At 46.7% G+C, this 21710-nt stretch overlaps 1 protein-coding gene across 1 annotated transcript in view; it reads right to left on the bottom strand.

Annotated features, from left to right (window-relative positions):
- The window catches only part of LOC126297439 (Down syndrome cell adhesion molecule-like protein Dscam2), a 384987-nt gene that overhangs the window by 4082 nt on the left and 359195 nt on the right, over nucleotides 1–21710 (bottom strand). Inside the window, exon 34 of the mRNA XM_049988328.1 lies at nucleotides 14343–14483. Coding sequence (XP_049844285.1) covers nucleotides 14343–14483 — 141 coding nt within the window. The remainder of the gene's footprint in view (nucleotides 1–14342; nucleotides 14484–21710) is intronic.

The following is a 21710-nucleotide window of genomic DNA, read 5'->3' as shown; positions in this document are numbered from 1 at the left end:
TAGCACAATTCCAACGTTGTCCTCCATATTTTGCATAGGTTGTGTTGGAAATTTCGCTTCACGTTTGTAAACTGTTTGTGAATGAAATGGAATTTGTCATCCAACAGTTGCTCTGTTTCACCCCCAGTCAAGCGGGGAAACAGATCACTTTTTAGTACGCATTTTCAGACAACAAATGGACAAGCTTCACACCTCCCACACACAGGAACAGCTGGTGCAACTCTTTCTCACCTCCTATTGCTCCAGCCGGACCATCACCGGCAGAACTTCTGCATGGTCACTGCCATCAGATGCTGCTGCACTTGCTACACCCACCACAGCATGCAGGGCCATCAATGGTCCACAAGTATCGCTTTGTGCCCATGCGATCTTTTTCTTTTCTGGGTTATGGCAACCATGGGCACTGAAAAAGAGGCAAGATCCAGGAATGCATTGGATCTTTTCTGTACTTAACTGCAGGTCCCAATGGTTTTGCTGAGCCACCACCAGAACTAAATTTGTGCATGCCATTTGCCCCATGATTCTGCTGTTTTTCTTCCCCTAAGGTTCAAGGTCTACCAGGACCATGTGGCCTTCGCAGCTGCCCACTGCTGTCACCAGGACAGATGGATGATGTGCTCTCACCTTCACACACTGACTCAATGGACCTGGACTCGCCATTGCCATCATTGCCCCACAACATGCCCTCAGTCCTGGACATGTGCCCTGGCAGCAGTTTTCCAGAGGATGTTCCTGTTGGCTTACAAGCCAGATTGCAGGGTACAGTTGGGAGTACATCATCCTGCACAATCTTGGCTCCTGGCTCATCACTACATCCAGCATCCTACCTCCCACTCCATCGTCATTCACATCTTTACTACATGAAAACAGTGTGGCAATTCGTGGGGAAGGAATATGCTGGTGTAAGCTGTCACTACCACACCTGTCAGCAAAGATGTAGCAAGAGGATTGATAGGAGGTGCTGGATCAAGTGCGCCTGTCAGAAGAGAGGCCAGAGACAGACTTACAAGCAACATGCTGCCAATGCCTTCTGAACCGCAAGTATTTACATTGCTGCCACTGACCGGAGGGCTCAGTCACTAGCTCACTCTTAACCACTAGCACAGTCACTGTCGTAGTTGGTGTCTGTCAGTTCACATGACGAGAGTGCATAGTGACCAGAGTAGTGTTTATAGTGGGACTTGTATTCACCAGCAGTAAGGCTAACATGGAGCTTATACCACTACACATGAACCCCCTTAAAGACAAGTAGCTTCCTCTTAATGTAAATACAGAACCCTGTTAATACATGTGTGCAGTAGTGTTATAGAAAGAGAATACTGGCCACCAAACAACATCCTCTACCTTGATTCCTATAGTACATGACTCTACAGTATTGATGAGGACACAACAGTCTTAATGAGGACACTACAGAAGATAGAGATTGGAATGTTGTTTTTTGTGGTCCTCAATCTGAAGATTAGTTTGATGCAGCTCTCCACACTACTGTATCCTGTGCAAGCCTTTTTATCTCTGAGTAACTACAGCATACTACATCCTTTTGAAACTACTTACTGTATTCATCTCCTGGTCTTCCTTTACAATCTCCCCCCCCCCCCCCCCCCACACATAGACTCTTCCTTCTAGTACTAAATTGGTGGTCCCTTAATGTTGTAGACTGTGTGCTATCAGTTGATCCCTTCTTTTAGTCGGGTTATGCCACAAATTTCTTTTCACGCAGCTCTGTTTACTACTTCCTCATTGGTTACATGGCCTACCCATGTAATCTTCAGCATTCTTCTGTATCAACACATTACAAAAGCTTTTGTTCTCTTCTCATCTATTGACCATGTTTCACTTCAATACATGGCTACTCTCCATACAAATACTCCCAGAAAAGACTTCCTAACCCTTGAATCTATATTTGATGTTAGTAAATTTCTCTTCTTCATAAATGCTTTTTGGCCATTGCCAGTCTATATTTTATATCCTCTCTGCTTTAGCCATCATCAGTTATTTTGTTGCACAATAGCAAAACATGTCTACTACTTTTAAGTGTCTCATTTCCTAATCTCATTCTCTCAACATCACGTAATGTAATTCAGCTACAGTGTCTTGAAAATGTTATAAGAAAAACATTAACAAACTTGAAGCGAGGGTAACATAGTGTATTGCAATTAAATCAAGTGAGGCTGAGGGAATTAGTTTAGGAAATAGGACATTTAAGAGAAGTAGAGGAGTATTGCTATATGGACAGCAAAATAACTGATCATGGCTGAAGTAGAGAAGATATGAAACACAGACTGGCAATGACAAGAAATTTGATAACTTTCTAATGTAGTTTTAAGTGTTAAGAAGTCTTCTTTGAAAGTATTTGGCAGGAGTGTAACATTATATGGAAGTGAAATGTGAATGATAGTTCAGACAAAAAGAGAACTCCTTTTGAAATCAAATGCTGCACGAAAATTCTGAAGTTTATATGTGACTAGGTTAATTAATGAAGACTAATTTCATCAGTGTGGGGAAGAAACCATGGCACAACTTGACTAAAAGAGAAGATAGCTTGATAGAACACGTACTGAGATCGAGGAGTAGTTGCTTTGGTAACGGGAGAGTAGGTGAGGTGAGGGGGTAATAAACTGTACAGGGAGACACAGGCTTGGCATCAGTAAGCAATTCAAGTGGATATAGGTTGCAGTAGTTACGGAGAGATGAAGTCACATGCGTGGGATGGAATATTATGGACAGCATTATCAAATCCATCTTTACACTTAAGTCTACTACCACCACGAAAAACAACAGCAGCAACAACCACTTCTTTACACACATAGTACTCCGATAGTCTCATTAGAGAAACATGATGGTTTTCCTTTTTTATTATTCCTATTAGCAAACCTATGTGGTCATGAAATCAGTTCCCGTTAGGTCAGCCGGATGCATCCTGTTTGCAACTCAACCTGCCCTTGGCCCTCTTCACCTGCTCGCACCCCTCCACGCATGCCATCCTTTTGTGTGCACCACTCTCCCCCTTCCACACCCCTTCCCACGTCCCTCCACGTATGCCAGCCCATCGTGTGCACCACCCTGCCCCTCCTCCAGCTGACAGATGTGCACCCATACAAGATGCAATTTAACTGTGCAGTGTACTGAACCACCCCTGGCTGCAACAACACACGGTGGAGATCAAATTGCGCAGTCCATGCCACGTATGCCCTGCCTGCTTCCTTCTCCACAAAACGCTGCCTGCAAGATTAAGTAGCCAAGTCTCTGCCACATGTTCCCACCCCTAAGGCACTCTTGCCTGATGGGCACTTTGGGGGAGACAGAAACCCACATACAACTGTCAGCACTACAGAACCGCTTGACTCAGCTCACGAACAGAGCAGTGTGCAGTGTGCCTGGAACAAGCCGACTCTGCAGACCTTTCCTCCCATTGCACTGCTGCTCATTTGTCCCCCCCCCCCCCCCCATAAGAATCAAGCCTGTGGTTTGCTTCCATCAAGGCAGTTTTTGCAGGTTGCTCTATCACTAGTGGTGCAATGAAGTTTGTGATGTTTGTCTGTCACTTCATCCCAACCACCACCACCAAAGTCCAGGATGTTATTTCAGCCCCCCCTCCCCCCACTGGCAGCTACAGTAAACTAAAAGAATGCATTGTCTCCAGCTTCGTGCCTTCAGAGTTGCAGTGGGCACTTAATTTGTTATCATCCGAACAATGTGATGAAATGCACCCATCCCTGTTGCTGGATCAAATCCGAGTACTTGCCAAACTGCACATTCTCCCTGAAAACCTGCTCCTAAATTGCTGGCTCGGGGATCTTCCACCCCCATTCAGATTGCCCTGGTATCGCATGCTCATTTATCGTTAGGCAATGCAGCCATTTTGGTTGATAAACTGTTCTAAACCCTGAACTCCTTTCCCACTGTCGCTACAGTGTGGATTACTGGCTACCACCCTGCAGCTCCAGCTGACTATTCACGCACGCCTCTCACCCCATCCCAAGCCATGAAATGCGCAACGTGACTCGCACCTCCTGCCTCTAACAAACCTGTGCCTAGCACACAGGCCCCTGACCTCTACCAAATTTTGGCACGCTTGAACTCTGAGATGGCAGCACTTAACACTAGCATCACCTACCTACACCTCATGCACCTGCTGCCAGGTGCTGACTGCCCTCACACATGCGAGACCAGTCCAGGTGAAAACAGCCACCCCCTGACAACCAAAATCACTGCCAACTAGGCACAGCTTGCTGGAGACCAGTCCAGGTGAAAACAGCCACCCCCTGACAATCAAAATCACTGCGAACTAGGCACAGCTTGCTGGTACCACCAGAGGTTTGGTGAGAATGCGACCAATGGCAGAGCACATTTCTCCTGGTCCCCAAACCCCAGCAGCCACCAGCAGTAGGCGTTCTCGGTTACTGTGCCACTTCACAGCATGTATTCTTATGGGATTTGATTGACGCTAATCCCCCCTGCCCGCTACGTCATTGACATTGGCTACGACTTATCCATATTCTCCACAAACTACTCCAAATTCCGGCCTCCCCTCTCCCCTCCTCATCATACCACCAACAACACAGCCATTCCTACCTATGGGGTGCATACCCAGTTGCTCGACCTAAGCTTCCAGCATGAACTCCCATGAACCTTCATGGTCACGGACATTACTGACACCTTTCTGGGCACTGACTTCCTCTGTATTACAGCCTACTGGTCGATGTAGTGAAGTGCCATTTACACTCCTGGAAATTGAAATAAGAACACCGTGAATTCATTGTCCCAGGAAGGGGAACCTTTATTGACACATTCCTGGGGTCAGATACATCACATGATCACACTGACAGAACCACAGGCACATAGACACAGGCAACAGAGCATGCACAATGTCGGCACTAGTACAGTGTATATCCATCTTTCGCAGCAATGGAGGCTGTTATTCTCCCATGGAGACAATCGTAGAGATGCTGAATGTAGTCCTGTGGAACGGCTTGCCATGCCATTTCCACCGGGTGCCTCAGTTGGACCAGCGTTCGTGCTGGACGTGCAGACCGTGTGAGATGACGCTTCATCCAGTCCCAAACATCCTCAATGGGGGACAGATCCAGAGATCTTGCTGGTCAGGGTAGTTGACTTACACCTTCTAGAGCACGTTGGGTGGCACGGGATACATGCGGACGTGCATTGTCCTGTTGGAACAGCAAGTTCCCTTGCCGGTCTAGGAATGGTAGAACGATGGGTTCGATGACGGTTTGGATGTACCGTGCACTATTCAGTGTCCCCTCGATGATCACCAGAGGTGTACGGCCAGTGTAGGAGATTGCTCCCCACACCATGATGCCGGGTGTTGGCCCTGTGTGCCTCGGTCGTATGCAGTCCGGATTGTGGCGCTCACCTGCACGTTGCCAAACATGCATACGACCATCATTGGCACCAAGGCAGAAGCGACTCTCATCGCTGAAGACGACATGTCTCCATTCGTCCCTCCATTCTCGCCTGTCGCGACACCACTGGAGGCGGGCTGCACGATGTTGGGGCGTGAGTGGAAGACGGCCTAATGGTGTGCGGGACAGTAGCCCAGCTTCATGGAGACCGTTGCGAATGGTCCTCGCCGATACCCCAGGAGCAACAGTGTCCCTAATTTGCTGGGAAGTGGCGGTGCGGTCCCCTACGGCACTGCGTAGGATCCTACGGTCTTGACGTGCATCCGTGCGTCGCTGCGGTCCGGTCCCAGGTCGACGGGCACGTGCACCTTCCGCCAACCACTGGCGACAACATCGATGTACTGTGGAGACCTCACGCCCCACGTGTTGAGCAATTCGGCGGTACGACCACCTGGCCTCCCGCATGCCCACTATACGCCCTCGCTCAAAGACCGTCAACTGCACATACGGTTCACGTCCACGCTGTCGCAGCATGCTACCAGTGTTAAAGACTGCGATGGAGCTCCGTATGCCACGGCAAAATGGCTGACACTGACGGCGGCGGTGCACAAATGCTGCGCAGCTAGCCCCATTCGACGGCCAACACCGCGGTTCCTGGTGTGTCCGCTGTGCCGTGCGTGTGATCATTGCTTGTACAGCCATCTCGCAGTGTCCAGAGCAAGTATGGTGGGTCTGACACACCGGTGTCAATGTGTTCTTTTTTCCATTTCCAGGGGTGTAGTTGATGGCACCTCCAGAAGGACCATCCTCTGCAGCTCCTGCCCTGCCATGTGCTTTGCTGTGAAACGCTCGCACTTTCAGGTCCATATGCTCAGCTCCTTGCAGAATTACCCCTCCTCAAAAAGCCATCCAGCGTAGTGCCCCCCTGGAATGTTCAGCATGACATTGTTCATCTCATCACCACTACCTCTGCCCCCCCCCCCCCCCCCCCCCCCCCGCCACAAGTTTTCTGCTGTGCCCACTCCCTACCCCCTCGCAAGTGCAAAATCACACAAAAGGATTTTGAATAGCTTGTCACTGCTGGTGTACTCCGCCCTTCCAGAAGACCCTGGACTTCAGCTCTTCACCTCACCCCAAGAAGGACGATTCCTAGTGCTACCATCAGTAAGATAGATTCAGCTAAACATACACACAAATCCCAGTCGCTTCAGAAAACATTGAGAAAATTTTCTGCCTTCGAGAGTGCATTCATGATATTTGGCCTCTGCAGTGCCACTCAAACATGGAAGCAATTTTTGGACAACACCCTCTGGGGTGCACTAAGGTGTTTTGCCCACCGATATGGTGTGTTCATTTACTCCAGAGACCCTACTGAGCATCACCAACACCTATGCAAAATTTTTTCCTGCCTGCAGAAAGCTGGAGTGATCCTCAATTTGGTAAAATGTGTTTTTGGGGTGAGCTAGGTCGAATTCCCGAGACACTTGTCTGTGTCGCTTGGCTCCTGCCGACTCTTCAAGTCAGTTCAGGCAGTGGCAGACTTTCCATGCACTACTACTTTCATAGTGCTCTGGCGTGTCATTGGCATGGACAACTTTTTCTGTCACTATTTTAAGGATACCAGTGCCACCCAAGAACCCCTTATTACAGCACTCTGTGGCGATAAGAACAAAGGGAACAAGCTGGTCCCTTGGACCCTGGCCATTATTGAGAGCTTAGAATAAACAAAATGGAATCGAGCCAATGCGATCCTTCTGGCCCAACCCTGTCCTACAACATCTAGCAACTGCTCACCTTCTTTTCATCCAAGCTCTCCAATATACAATGCCACTGGGGTGCATATGACTGTGAGCTGCTTGCAATCCACAAAGCTGTTTCATAGAGGAAGACCGCACTGAAGTTCCTTCTCTAAATCCTCGAACAAATGAAAAAATGGCTGACATCGAAATAAGTGTCCAAGGAATAGAAAAGCAACTGAAATCACTCAACAGAGGAAAGTCCACTGGACCTGATGGAATACCAATTCGATTCTACACAGAGTACACAAAAGAACTTGCCCCCCTTCCAACAGCCGTGTACCACAAGTCTTTAGAGGAACGGAAGGTTCCAAATGATTGGAAAAGAGCACAGGTAGTCATAGTCTTCAAAAAGGGTCATCGAGCAGATGCGCAAAACTATAGACCTATATCTCTGATGTCGATCTGTTGTAGAATTTTAGAACATGTTTTTTGCTCGAGTATCATGTCGTTTTTGGAAACCCAGAATCTACGCTGTAGGAATCAACATGGATTCCAGAAACAGCAATCGTGTGAGACCCAACTCGCTTTATTTGTTCATGAGACCCAGAAATTATTAGATACAGGCTCCCAGGTAGATGCTATTTTCCTAGACTTCCGGAAGGCGTTCGATACAGTTCCACACTGTCGCCTGATAAACAAAGTAAGAGCCTACGGAATATCAGACCAGCTGTGTGGCTGGATTGAAGAGTTTTTAGCAAACAGAACACAGCATGTTGTTATCAATGGATGAGACGTCTACAGACGTTAAAGTAACCTCTGGCGTGCCACAGGGGAATGTTATGGGACCATTGCTTTTCACAATGTATATAAATGACCTAGTAGATAGTGTCGGAAGTTCCATGCGGCTTTTCGCGGATGATGCTGTAGTATACAGAGAAGTTGCAGCATTAGAAAATTGTAGCGAAATGCAGGAAGATCTGCAGCAGATATGCACTTGGTGTAGGGCATGGTAACTGACCCTTAACACAGACAAATGTAATGTATTGCGAATACATACAAAGGAGGATCCTTTATTGTATGATTATATGATAGCAGAACAAACAATGGTAGCAGTTACTTCTGTTAAATATCTGGGAGTATGTGTGCGGAACGATTTGAAATGGAATGATCATATAAAATTAATTGTTGGTAAGGCGGGTACCAGGTTGAGATTCATTGGGAGAGTCCTTAGAAAATGTAGTCCATCAACAAAGGAGGTGGCTTACAAAACACTCATTTGACCTGTACTTGAGTATTGCTCATCAGTGTGGGATCCGTACCAGATCGGATTGGCGGAGGAGATAGAGAAGATCCAAAGAAGAGCGGCGTGTTTCGTCACAGGGTTATTTGGTAACCGTGATAGCGTTACGGAGATGTTTAGCAAACTCAAGTGGCAGACTCTGCAAGAGAGGCGCTCTGCATCGCGGTGTAGGTTGCTCGCCAGGTTCCGAGAGGGTGCGTTTCTGGATGAGGTATCGAATATACTGCTTCCCCCTACTTATACCTCCCGTGGAGATCACAAATGAAAAATTAGAGAGATTCGAGCGTGCATGGAGGCTTTCAGACAGTCGTTCTTCCCGCAAACCATACGCGACTGGAACAGAAAACGGAGGTAATGACAGTGGCACGTAAAGTGCCCTCCGCCACACACCGTTGGGTGGCTTGCGGAGTATGAATGTAGATGTAGATGTAGATGTAGATCATTGCAGGTTGCCTTAGGTGCTCCTATACCATCATCCTTAGACTACACCATCAACCTTAGACTTCAATGCTCTGGCCGCTGCTCAAAAAGGCAACCCGGACCTGTCCCATGCCCTTCGGAAGTGGACTCTGGCCTCATATTCCAGGTAAGATCCATACCCGCCTCCAACCACAAGATCTGGCGCAAGGTCCTTGTGGATCCTTCATAACCTGATGGCTCCAATGATTTCCTCTGTCCCTTACTCCCTCCTGCCTTCTGAAAACTGGTATTTGAATGGGTCCACAGCCTCACATGCCCAGGATCTGCCACCCTCAGGACAATGCTTCGTCTGGCTGGATATCCAACATGACTGCAAGAACTGCACCTCATCCTGTGTTTGCTGCTAGCGCCATCGAGGTCAGACAGAATGTTCACTTCCCTGTGGCCACCTTTAACCGCATACATTATTGATTCGTGCACATTCACATCAACATTGTGAGCCCACTACCCTCCTCCAACCAGTATCAATATCTGCTGACAATTATTAAAAGATTTACTCGCTGGCTGTATGCCATGCTTATCCCAGACATTTCAGCCAAAACTTGCTGCAGCCAGGCCTCGGTTTCCCACTTCAGTTGCCCACACGGCATCACTACAGATTGTGGGTGCCAATTCTCCTTGGCTGTCCTCTGATCTCTGGCAGCCATTTGTGGCTCCAGTTTCCACCATACCACCATCCACCACCCTGCAGCTAATGGCATGCTGGAGCAGTTCCAACAAACACTTGAAGCCACCTCCACTTGATATTCTTCTGAATGGTCTGCTGCCCTGCCCTGGTACTTCTAGGCCTGCAGATTCCACACAAAACTGAACTGGGATCTTCAGCTGCCACGCTTGTATATGGACAGTCACTCACCATCCCTGGTGATTTTTTGGAATCAAATCCACTGCCTTCTGACTGCACCATCTCAGATTTCGTACAGCAAATCCAGGGCTCTTGCATGGTCCAACTGTGACCAACTCCTCTACAATGGTCCAGTGTGCACCTTACCTTCATCCACAATGACCTCACAGCATGTACACGTCATGTGGATGCATACCAACTGGCGCTCTGCCCCCAGTATTCAAGCCCGCACGTGGTGTTGCAACATGGGGACAAGACAACCATCTCTATAGACAGGCTCAATCCAGCCTACGTCCTACAGCCCCCTCCTGCCAATGAATACAGCACCGTCAAGGTAGAGTTGCTCCCACCTACCACTAGATCCAGATGCAACATCATCAACAGTGCACCCGATATGATGCAGGCCAATACCATCCCCCCTAGTGTCTCTGATGTGCCACTGGCCGACGCCACCCCTTACACTGTGTCCTACACACCACCAGCCAGTGCTGCCTGTGCTGCACCACCAGCCAACTACATGAGTGACACACCTCCCATCCATCCGCCATGCTCAACAGAATATCATCACCATTGCTGCTAGCACCTGCACCACTGGAGCAGCGACGCTATTTCATACAGAAACCACAGCAGCAGCAACCTGTACTTGCTCAACTGCAAGCATCATCAGTCAGCTTTAAACATCCCTCTGCGCATTTGACACTGGTGTTTTCCTCTTGAGGGGGGGGGGGGGGGGGGGGGGACTGAGTGGCAACTCTTTCCCTCACCTCCATTTGTAGCAGCAGATGACAGGCTGTGTAGACCAGCAATCAGCCTCACAACACCCTCACTGGTCACTTCTTCCGAAGCAAGAAGTTAGATCGCCACACTCTCTGAATTCTAGGTATGCCGAACCATTTATTGACAGTCTCTTATTCTGCACTGAGGAGGCAACATCCCTGGCCATGCTCTTGGCAGCTCACCTGCACAACTCCATGTGGCCCACATTGTCATCCACCTCATTTTGCCAGTGTATGTGTGAACCACAGGATTCTTGTCTCACACTTATTGTTGTCCTGTTGTGGTCTGTTTAATAAGAGGAGCGCTGCCACATTTTTTCCCGTGTTGCCTTCCCAAGCTGTGTCTTCTCAGGCGATTCTACTGAATACAGGAGTAAAAAGCCTGGCACTGGACATCCTGTTCGTCCTCCCCGTATCAGCAATTGGAACACTGCATGCAGTACAGCACAAATAGATTGTGTGGTGGGACTACCAGGCTGATTTATTACTATTCTATATCTGGCTGTTTTGGCACTCCTTTGCTGCCAAGCACATCATTGAAGTGGTTTTCCCACGCTGCTGGGCAACATGGAACAAAGGGTGCAAGCCACCTATGGACTGCCCGGTGCAGACCCTCCTTGATTAAGAAGTATTTACTCATTTCGAATGTTACTGTACTGATTAGCTTCTGGGTTAATATGTTAGAACCAGCCTGCACAGCTCATCCATCACTTCCCACCACGTATTGCTGTTTTCTTAACTAGCACACTGCTTAGACATGTGCGCCCTTTAGGTGCATAGTAGAGCATATAACTCTTCCCTTTGATATGAAAGCAGAGCAAGACTTGGTTGGTGGCAATTGTGATACTGTGTTTGTGCAAGTTAACAGTGTGATGTACAAGATGGAAACTGCTCTGCTGTGTGAAGTACATGAATTCATGGACCACCATATTAGGTGCAATTTTCATCTACTTTGCAAGCAATGTTATGGTGTTTGGCAGAGGGTAATTTGCATACCACTGTCTTCTACTGACCCCTCCCCCTGCTGCTCCCCCTTTCCTGTTCCTGTTTCCAGTCATGGATGATCAGAAGAACAATTGTTGGAAAGCCTCTGTGTGAGGTGGAAACTCTCTAATTTTCTTTTCACAGTCTCTTCACGAGACATATGTAGGAGATAACAGTATACTGGTTGACTCTTCTGGGACATAAATTCTCAGAACTTCAACAGTAAACCACACCATGGTGTGGAGCCTCTCTTGCAGTGCCTGCCGCTATAGTTGTCTGAAGATATCCAAGTTGCTTTTGCACTTACTATATAAACCAGTAGTGAAAAGTGTTGCTCTTCTTTGGATCTTCTCTATTTCCTCTATCTGATACATATTCCAGGCTGAGATGCAGTATTAAAGTATTGGTCAAATGAAGGTTCCGCGAGCCGTCTTCTTTCTCACCGCACTTTCTGAGGGTTCTTTCAATGAATCTGACTGGCATCTGCCTCGCCTGTGGCTAGTTTTATATGGTCATTCCACTTTAAACTCCATACCCTTACACCTCGATATTTAATGTATGTAATTCTTTTCAGTGGTTATTCAGAAATTGTATAATCATCCAATAATGGTTCTCCTGCATGCTTTTGTGTAATGTCGTACATTCCTTTATGTGGAGGCTCAGCTGTCAATCCCTGCGCCAAACATCAGTCCTCTGCAGGTATTCCTGCATTCCACTACAATTTTATAGCATTGTGACTCTCTCCATACAAAACAACAACTGTGAAAAACCTCATTGAACTTATGATGTTGTCCACTAGGTCATTAATGTATATATTGTAAAAAGCAATGGTCCTATAACATTTCCTTGCAATATGCCTGAAGCTACTTTTACACATGCAGATTTCTCATCTACAGTCACACAGCTAGGCTGATATTCTGTGTGCTTTTATTTTGTTCTTTATGCAGCTGTGCAGAACTTTATTGCATGTTTTCTGGAAGTCGAGGAACAAGGCATCAATATTGGCACTGGTATCTATTGCTTTCTAGACCTGTATCTGTGTCTACATTCTGAAAGCCACCTTGTGATGTGTAGTGGAGTGTACTTCGTGTACCCATGTCACTTCCCCTTTTTCATTTTCCAGTTGCATACAGTTCACAGGAAAAACGGGAGCTGGTAATCCTCCAAGTGAGCTCAATTCCCTATAATTTTATCTTGATGGTCTTTTTGCCAGATAAGGTAAGAGCAAGCAATATATTGGTTGAATTTTCTAGGAACACATGCTCTTGGAACCTTAACAGCAGATGATACTGTGATCCAAAATGGCTCTCTTGCAGCATCTGGCATTGGAATTAGCTGAGTATCTCTGTGATGCTTTTGCAGTTACTAAATGTACCTTAACAAAATGTGCCGCTCCTTGTTGGCTCTCATGGATGAACAGAGCAAGCCAAGCGTCACGTAATCATTTTTTGCAGAATCTGCATTGATTCCTACAGGGGAGAGTTTTTGTCTCCAGAAATGTCAAACTATGATAGCATAAAATATGTTTCAAATTCTACACCACATTGACAGCAAGTAGATAGACCTATAGATTTGTGAGTAGCATAAAACATGTTTCAAAATTCTACAGCATATTGAGAGCAAGAAGATAGACCTATAGATTTGTGAGTTTGTGCACCGACCCATCTTGAAAAGAGGAATGTCCTGCACTCTTCTCCAATCACCAGAAACACTTCACTGATCCAGAATCAGTTGTAGGCTGATGCTAGAAGAGGAGCAAGGTCTTTTACATACTCTGTGTAGACATATCCCATCAGGTCCAGTGACCAGATACCAGGACATTTTATTGGGATTTAAAGATAATACCTGGCAGTGCCATTATGAACCAGTTACTGTTATGCTGATAAAATTTTTACCTTTTCCATATCTAAAACTAAAAGAACACAAACAAAAGTTACAGAATAATCGTTCAAAGCACCTAAAATTCTGTTATTGGTACATTTGACATCAGATTAAACTTCTTGTGTTTTCCTCTTCATATTGACATCAGATTAAACTTCCTGTTTTCCTTACCTTGAAATTTGTGCAGTAAGCAGTGAACTAGCAGCATGTCCCTATCTAACCTGAGTCATCCAACCAGAGAATGGGTAGGTGACCTGCAGTTTAATGTGGAATCCTAACTATGTTGTTTCCAACAACTTTTAAAATAGTTGAAGGCTAGGTTAAAAAAGGCTGAAAAACTGTATGGTCCAACCAAGATTTCATCTCATGACATCTCAGTTTCCAGGCATAAACTTTATGCTAGACCACCAGAACTGACAAGAATGTAAATAGTTCATATACAGTTTTCAATGAGTGAGTTTGTATCAAAATATGTGACATACATGGTCACATCTTTTAACTGCTTTGACTAAAAACTTTACATTTTTTACACTACCAAGGGCCATAGATCTTAGTGCCTAACATCTACACCTTCCTGAGAAAAAAGGTCTTTACACATGGACAGAAAGATGCACAACAACTGACAAAAACAAATAAATAAATAAAATTGTGATATATATAAAAATCAAGTAAATAGATTATCTATGAAATTCAAAGAACCAAGAAACATGAAAGAAACTCACTTTGCCACTAATCAATATCAACTGGTTTTGGCTGAAATTTTGTATTGTCTTGAAAGCTCCTAATGCAAATGTATCTGTTTTTCCAATATATTCCATAGTCACTTCATACTTTTGTAAAGCAAGATCAAATTTTATGAATATGGTAACATATTGTGAAGATTGCAGATCAAACATATTTGAATTACAGTAAGCTACAATTGTTCGCTATCATTGTGAATGCTATGTGAACTTGTAGTTAAATAGAATTTACCTGGCAAGAAACTTGGCAAGTTGGTTGGAGTCACGGTCACATTCAGCTTCACTCAGTTCTTGGCTGTTTGAAAATCCAGATGGTGGCTGCAAGTGATAGCTGAGGACATTGGCATCAACTTCGGGGGAGCTTGATTCATAGCTATTGTGGGAAAAAAAAAAAAAAAAAAAAAAAAAAAAAAAGATCAGTTCCTTGATGTCATTTTTCAGAGAATTGGTACATAATACAATTATGTAATGTAGGTTTCTTAATTCATTTGTTACTCTTCGATCTGTAGAGGTACTCCACAAAAGCACTTATGATTGCTGATTCATTACCCCCAGATGAGTCACACCAAGTGGGGTGCCGACCGATCTACTCTCCTATGGCTTTACCAGGCGTTAATCCAGTCCCGTCTGGACCATGGGAGTCTGGCTTATGGCTCAGCATCCCCATCTGCGTTGCGGGTGCTGGACCCAATACTACACAGCGGGATACGCCTTGCCACTGGTGCCTTCCGGACCAGCCCTGTGGACAGCATACTTGTGGAGGCAGGTGTCCCTCCACCGCAGTTACGGCACCAACAATTACTGGCTGCTTATGCTGCCCATATTTTTAGCTTGCCCGGGCATCCAAATTATCGTGTCCTGTTCCTGCAGTCAGTCGTCTGTCTGCCAGAATGTCGGCCCTGGTCGGGTTGTCCGATCGCCGTACGCGTCAAACAGCTCCTCTACGGGCTTGGGTGTTTCCCTGTACCAACTCCTTTCCGGGCCCCTCTGCGTACACCCCCATGGTGTGTGCCTCGCCCTTGCCTTCAGCTCGACTTGGCACAGGGCCCAAAGGACTCAGTCCCTCCGGTGGCCTTGCGATGCCGCTTTTATTCCATCCTGGCCACGTATCAGGGCTCTGGCGTTGTCTATACCGACGGTTCGATGGTTGCTGGTCATGTCAGTTATGCACTAACTCTAGGGGACCATTCTGAACAACGTTCGTTGCCGGCTGGCTGCAGTGTTTACACTGCTGAGCTGGTCGCCATCTTTCGTGCCCTAGAGTATATCCGCTCCTGCTCGGGTGAGTCCTTCGTTGTCTGTAGCGATTCCCTGGGCGGTTTACGAGCTCTAGACCAGTGTTTCCCTCGTTCTCGTCTGGTGATGGCTATCCAGGAGTCCCTGCATACTCTTGTCCATTGCGGCAGATCTGTGGTCTTTGTTTGGACCCCGGGCCATGTTGGGATACCTGGAAATGAAACTGTTGACCGCCTGGCGAAAGATGCCACTAGCGCACCATCTCTGGAGATTGGCCTCCCGGAGACTAATTTGCGGGCACTATTACACCGCAAAGTTTTCGATTTATGGGACACTGATTGGCGCAACCTGCCCGTGCCAAACAAACTCCGCCGTATCAAGGAGACGACTACTGTGTGGGGGTCATCCATGCGAGCCAACCTTCAGGGAATCAGTCGTCCTTTGTCGGCTCCGCATTGGCCACACCCGACTCACACACAGTTATCCCCCTCTTTGTCATTGTGGGACATCCTTGACGGTGGTCCATATTCTGTTGGAGTGCGCCCTTTTAACTGTGCTCAGGCAGACTTTTGCGCTGCCTGATACGCTCTCTGTGCTTTTATCTGACGACTCTTCCATAGCGGACATAGTTCTGCGTTTTATTCGGGCAGGGGGATTTTATCGCTTAATGTAAGTGTGTGAGTTTTTGTATTGATTCTGGCCTATGGCCTACGATTTGTCTGATTTTTTTCATGTTTCTCAGTGGTTGGCTTTTCCCTTTTTGTTTGTATGGTCGGCCAACCACCGTCACAGTCTGTGTGATTTTAGTTCGTCTTGTCTGGTCTTTGTCTACGTTTCTCTTGTTCTGTGTCGTCTGTCTTATCGTCTTTTGATCGTTTTTATTCTCTGTGGGTATTTTTAGTATTTGGAAAAAGGGACCGATGACCGTAGCAGTCTGGTCCCTTTAACCCCCACAAACCAAACCAAACCAACCCAGATCTGTTTCCCTTTATGTTATTCTATTCTATTCTATTCTATTCTCTCTCTCTCTATATATATATATATATATGTCTGTCTCTCACTTTCCAATAAGTCAATTCTTCACAATTGTTGACAGATCTTTTTATGGAGTAAGAGGACAGATTGAAAGCAATAAAGGAATTGATCCTCATTCAGCCATAAAGATCATAAAGCTGTCTTTGGATTGAATGTTGGTTTGTGAACGCTGTGGTATTTTACTAGGAAAGGTCCTGTTGGAGGTTGTATGCCCATGCCTTCCCTTGTATTTTAACTGGCTCCAGCCCTTATAGGGGTACTTACAGTGTATTGTGGACTCTGAAACATGGTATACCATGGCATTTTCCACTTTTTACAAAGAAGTAGTAAGTGACAGAAAAAGTGACCAACTGAGGCTAGAACTTTGGATTTGTCCCTGATTCTTACCTAGGGATAGGAAATAGGAGCCCATGACTCGGCACTCAAGAAGTATTAAACCGTTTATTGTAAAACATACCTCATGAGACTCTTGACTCTATACATATGCCCCTGATGTCATGATTCTGCAGCACTCAGAATCTGAAGACAACAACAGGCTCAGACTCCTGCAGAATGACTCAGTAGGATTATTCATGAAAACACACTAAAAATGTGTGTTCGTGAGTTAATCCTGGAAAACTGAGTGCTTTTAATTGCTACATATCTGAAAATGAGCGTTTGGCATCATTGGCCAGAAAGCCCCTTACTGGGCAGGTCCGCCCACCTTGGTGCAGGTCTCACTATATTCAACGCCACATTGGGTAACCTGCACGCTGGATGGGAATGAAATAATGATGAAGGCAACACAACACCCAGACCCTGAGCGGAGAAAATCCCCGACCCAGCCGGGAATCGAATCCAGGCCTCGTAGGACTGGTTTCTGCAACTGTCGCTCCATCGTTACACCATGATCACCTTCCACCTGCTTTCATAATGGCGCTGGTGCTGGTTATGAGGTTAACCCCCCCCCCCCCTCCCCCCTTGTGGCTGCACCACGACCACCTTCCGCCCACTGACACGAGCCATTACACCTGCGCCGTGTTTGTTGGCGGGCCTGCAGTTGGGACACACTGTGCTGACATTTCCACCTGCTCACTCCACATCATGTGCTACATGTACCCCCCCCCCTCCCCACCCCACATGCAGACCTCGGGCGCCACACCGTCCACCACTACTGCACCCCTGGTGTCGGGGGATTCCTGCTCTGCACGCATGGAATTTTGCTGCCAGTGCTGCATCAACATGTGTTACCCGGCAGGTATCCTAAGCTGCCTGCTCTGCAAGAAGGTAACCCTAAGACTTGGTTCACTTTAGTGGATCACCTACTGGATATCCACAGTATTCCAGACAATGATGCCCATTTTGTCTGAATGGTGGGTCACCTCCACGCTCATCCTTACCTCATCAGCGATCTGCCCTCTCACTATCCCCCTTGCCCAAGTATTCAATGGTGAAAGCACTGCCCATCGAGTGCTTTTGTTGCCCATAAGCAGAGGCTTTCCACCACATTATTCAAGATGAGCACCTTGACGACCGCATACCTTCACAGCTTTGGCAGCGCCTTCATCCATTAATTGATGATCAAGCATTTACCTCACGCCATGCTTTGGACTTTGTGGATGGTGAAACTGCCTTCAAACCAACGACTTCACCTACTGTCTCATGTCGCTGACCCTCTTGAGGCTGATCGAGCTTATACTATCATTCGTCACCAACACCGCCTGTCATTGACACCGCCCGCATGTTCGGTTCCACACTCTGCCAGCAGAGGCCAGTCTGCTTTCCTCAGCTCCCTGTCAGGAGCTGCCACCTACAGGACGTACGGCCTGTGGCCGTCCAACAGCAGCCAACCTCTCTCGAGCAACAGCCCGAGCGGCCACCACCGACGACACAGCTAGCTGCGCAACCCCCCCCCCCCCCCTCCCCCTCACTCCACACTGCCTCACTTCCAAGCTTACCTGCTACTCTGCTGCAATCCTACTTATGGGGACACCACACACAACTGTCGCATGCCTTGCACTTGCCCAAATGATTTCGGTGGGCACGTTCAGGTGCCACGTCTCACCATGCTCCTTCACGGCACCTACCATCTGATGCCACACCATTGGCTTCAGCGGTGCGATGTCTCTATATCACTGACTTTTCATCGGGCACTCACTTTCTCGTTGACACCAGCACCGATGTTAGCATTATTCCGGCCAAGCATGCAGTCAGCATGCTTTCACCTGCTAACCTCGCTTTGATCACTCAAATCACTCTCCTATCATGGTCCTTGGCTCCATTGAGATGTCACTTCACCTATCACCAGTCCAACCTTCCCCTGGACTTTCCATGTCGCCAATGTGGATTGGGTTGGACTTTCTACACCATTACAAACTTTCACCTGGCTTGCAGGCTGCCACACACCGCCACATGTCTGTTCCATTCCTGATCAAGTTCAGCACAACTGCGCTCTCCACCTCCCTGGCTACACTTTCCACATGTCCATCTCTGCTCGAGCATATTACTACATGGCTCTCTGATTTGTCAGAGGTGTGCACACAAATTGGCGTACTCCACACCAAGAACGATGCATTATTCACCCGCATTGCCTCTGTCTCTGCTGAAATGTTAAACACATGGCACACAGTAAGTTGCCTGTCTACAGAACCAAAGCAAGGTGAACCGACACATTCATCTACTGCGTCTTCTCACCACATTGCTCCTGTGTCAAGCATTCGACCAACTGTTGCCATTTCCACATTGCCACGGACGAATCTCCGAGACACACCTGTTCATGGTACTGAGGATTCCTTGTGCACTGTGTGGCTTCTGTGCCATGCCTTCCTTCATGGACTACAGCTGACACCCAAGCCACTCCGCCCCAACCCTGCAAGATCAGTGAACCGCCATTGCATCTGGATCCCCTCTTGCCCCCCCCCCCCCCCCCTCCCTGGTCTCCCTTTGCAGGTATCAGCTATCAGTAATGGCACTTGTCATAGGATTCACACCACAGACCTGTATGTTATAAGGCTAGGTGCCTTAACGCTTCCAAACTTCTGCGCCCAAAAGAAATCATTCAGGATTTTTCGGCTTCAGGTTTGCTCCGCCCCTCCGATAGCAACTAGTCTTCACCTATCCAACTTTTTGTCACCTATCCAACTTTTTGCTAAAAAGAACAGCTCCTTACACATGTGCAGGAACTAGAGGTCCCTTAATGCTCGCACAATTATCAATAATGATCCCATTCCTCATATCCAGGATTTCCTGCAATTATTACATCGTTCTAAGTTCTTCTCTGTTTTAGATTGTTTGAAGGCATACCATCAAATCCCTATGCATCTGTTGGATATTACGAAGACTACCATCATCACACCATTCAACCTATTTGAATACTGTTACATGCCTTACGAGTTGAAAAATGCTGTGCAGTCATGGCAGTGGTTCATTGATTCCATTTTGCTACCTCTGCCGTTTTCTTGCACTTACTTAGATGACATACTGATCTTTTCCTCCTCTGTTGAGGAGCATCAAGTCCACCTTGATGCAGTCCATTTGGCCCTCGCTATCAACAGCGTGGTGATCAACAATGATAAATCTCAACTCTGTCCCACATCAGTTACGTTCCTATGCCATAGTGTCTATGGTGACGGCCTCTGACCCATGGATTCTCATATCAAAACCGTAGTTGATCTCCCTCTTCCTAAAGAATATGCTCAACTCCATCGTTTTCTGGATATGGCAAACTTTTATCGCTGATATCCCTCAGGCTGCCTCTGTCCAATTGGGCCTCACCAATGTCCTCTCTGCAAAAACACCATGGAGAAATGGAAGTTGGACTGGAACAAACCTATGGTCGATGCATTTGGTTAATTTAAAAGCCATCACACTCGCCCACTGTGACCCTGATGCTCATGCTTCGATCATGACTGATGCTAGTGACTCAGCTGTGGGTGCTGTCTCCAAACAGCACAACCGGCAACTCCACCCAAACACTCCACTTCTTTTCCAAGAAACTGATTAAGAGCCAGTGTAAGTGATCGGCTTTGGACTGTGAGCTTCTTGCGATGTACAGAGTGATTAAACACTTTCATAGTGACCTCAAGGGGCAACCTTTCATGATCCACTCAGATCACAAGCCTCTAATGGATGCTATTCGTAAACCGGCTAAGGACCTTCCGCCAAGATGTTTCTGCCATATGGACTATGTCTGTCAGCACTCTTTCAATGCATGCTATATTCGTGGCGTGGAGAATGTTGTAGCAAACTACCATCTTGCATGTGTGTGTTAACCCTGCCTTCAGACTGAAGACATTGATATACAGCGACTAGTTATACTCATGTCATTCACGAGTTGACAACCCCTGTCCTTTACAACTTCTCTAAGGGCACTCCTCACCCCTTGGTACCCTCCGCTCTTCAGTGCAGGGGTTTTTAATCCTTTGCCCAACTTGGCCCATCCTGAAACGCAGGCCACAATGAGGCTGGTTACTGGATGCTTCGTCTGGCCCAGCATGAAGCATGACTGGTGCACATGAACCCGCGTGTGCGTCCCATGCCAGCATAGCAAGGTCGGCAGGCACACTCAACCTCTATTAGGCTCCTTTGCTGAAAACATATTTACACGAGTGCTTATATTGTGTGTGGCCAGTGTTTTTATGAGAAAAGAACCCACCCAGGCATGTTCACAAATGCACCTTTCTATGTGCTGCAGGTAAACATAAAGGTAATTAGTTTACAGCTGAAATGGAGGAAATTGTGTTGTTGGAGGTGTACTGCAAACACAAGTGGACTGCTCATGTCTAGCTGAATTAGTTAACTCAAATGGATGGTTAATGCAGAAGGTGGGACAACAGTACACAATTCCGTTTCGATGTTACAGATGGCACCTTTTGGAACTTTGTCAGAATAACTGGTGCCCACTATGATTTGTTCTTTGAGAACTCTTACAGAATAATAGATGAGCAGGTGGAAAACAAAATTTTGAGTTTAGGTACTACAAGGTGGTGGCAAGCATAAGAGCATCAGAGAGAGAAAAGAAAAATCTCGTCAATTTTGAAATACTCAGAATCTCTGTTACTAAATGGCTGAATCTGTTCATGGTTCACAGTGCAAAGCCCTAGCTGAATGTTGCCTATCTAATCGCTTTCAGTGGCAACAAAATTTTTGTTTTCAGTATTTCGTATAATTACTGACCAAATTTAAAAATTTAGAATGCTTTCACAACCTGCTCATTAAGAGGCATAATCTTATGTCAATGGTTTAAGACAGTATGACAAGTGTTACAGCTATAAACTATCTATATATCTTGAGGCAGTATAACTCACTGTGTGGAAATACCTGGGCTATATTCACTCAGAATTTGAGATGA

Source organism: Schistocerca gregaria, chromosome 1 (genome assembly GCF_023897955.1).
Source record: "Schistocerca gregaria isolate iqSchGreg1 chromosome 1, iqSchGreg1.2, whole genome shotgun sequence".
Lineage (NCBI taxonomy): Eukaryota > Metazoa > Arthropoda > Insecta > Orthoptera > Acrididae > Schistocerca > Schistocerca gregaria.
Note: the sequence above shows the minus strand (reverse complement) of the source record. Positions and strands in the feature narration are given on the sequence as shown.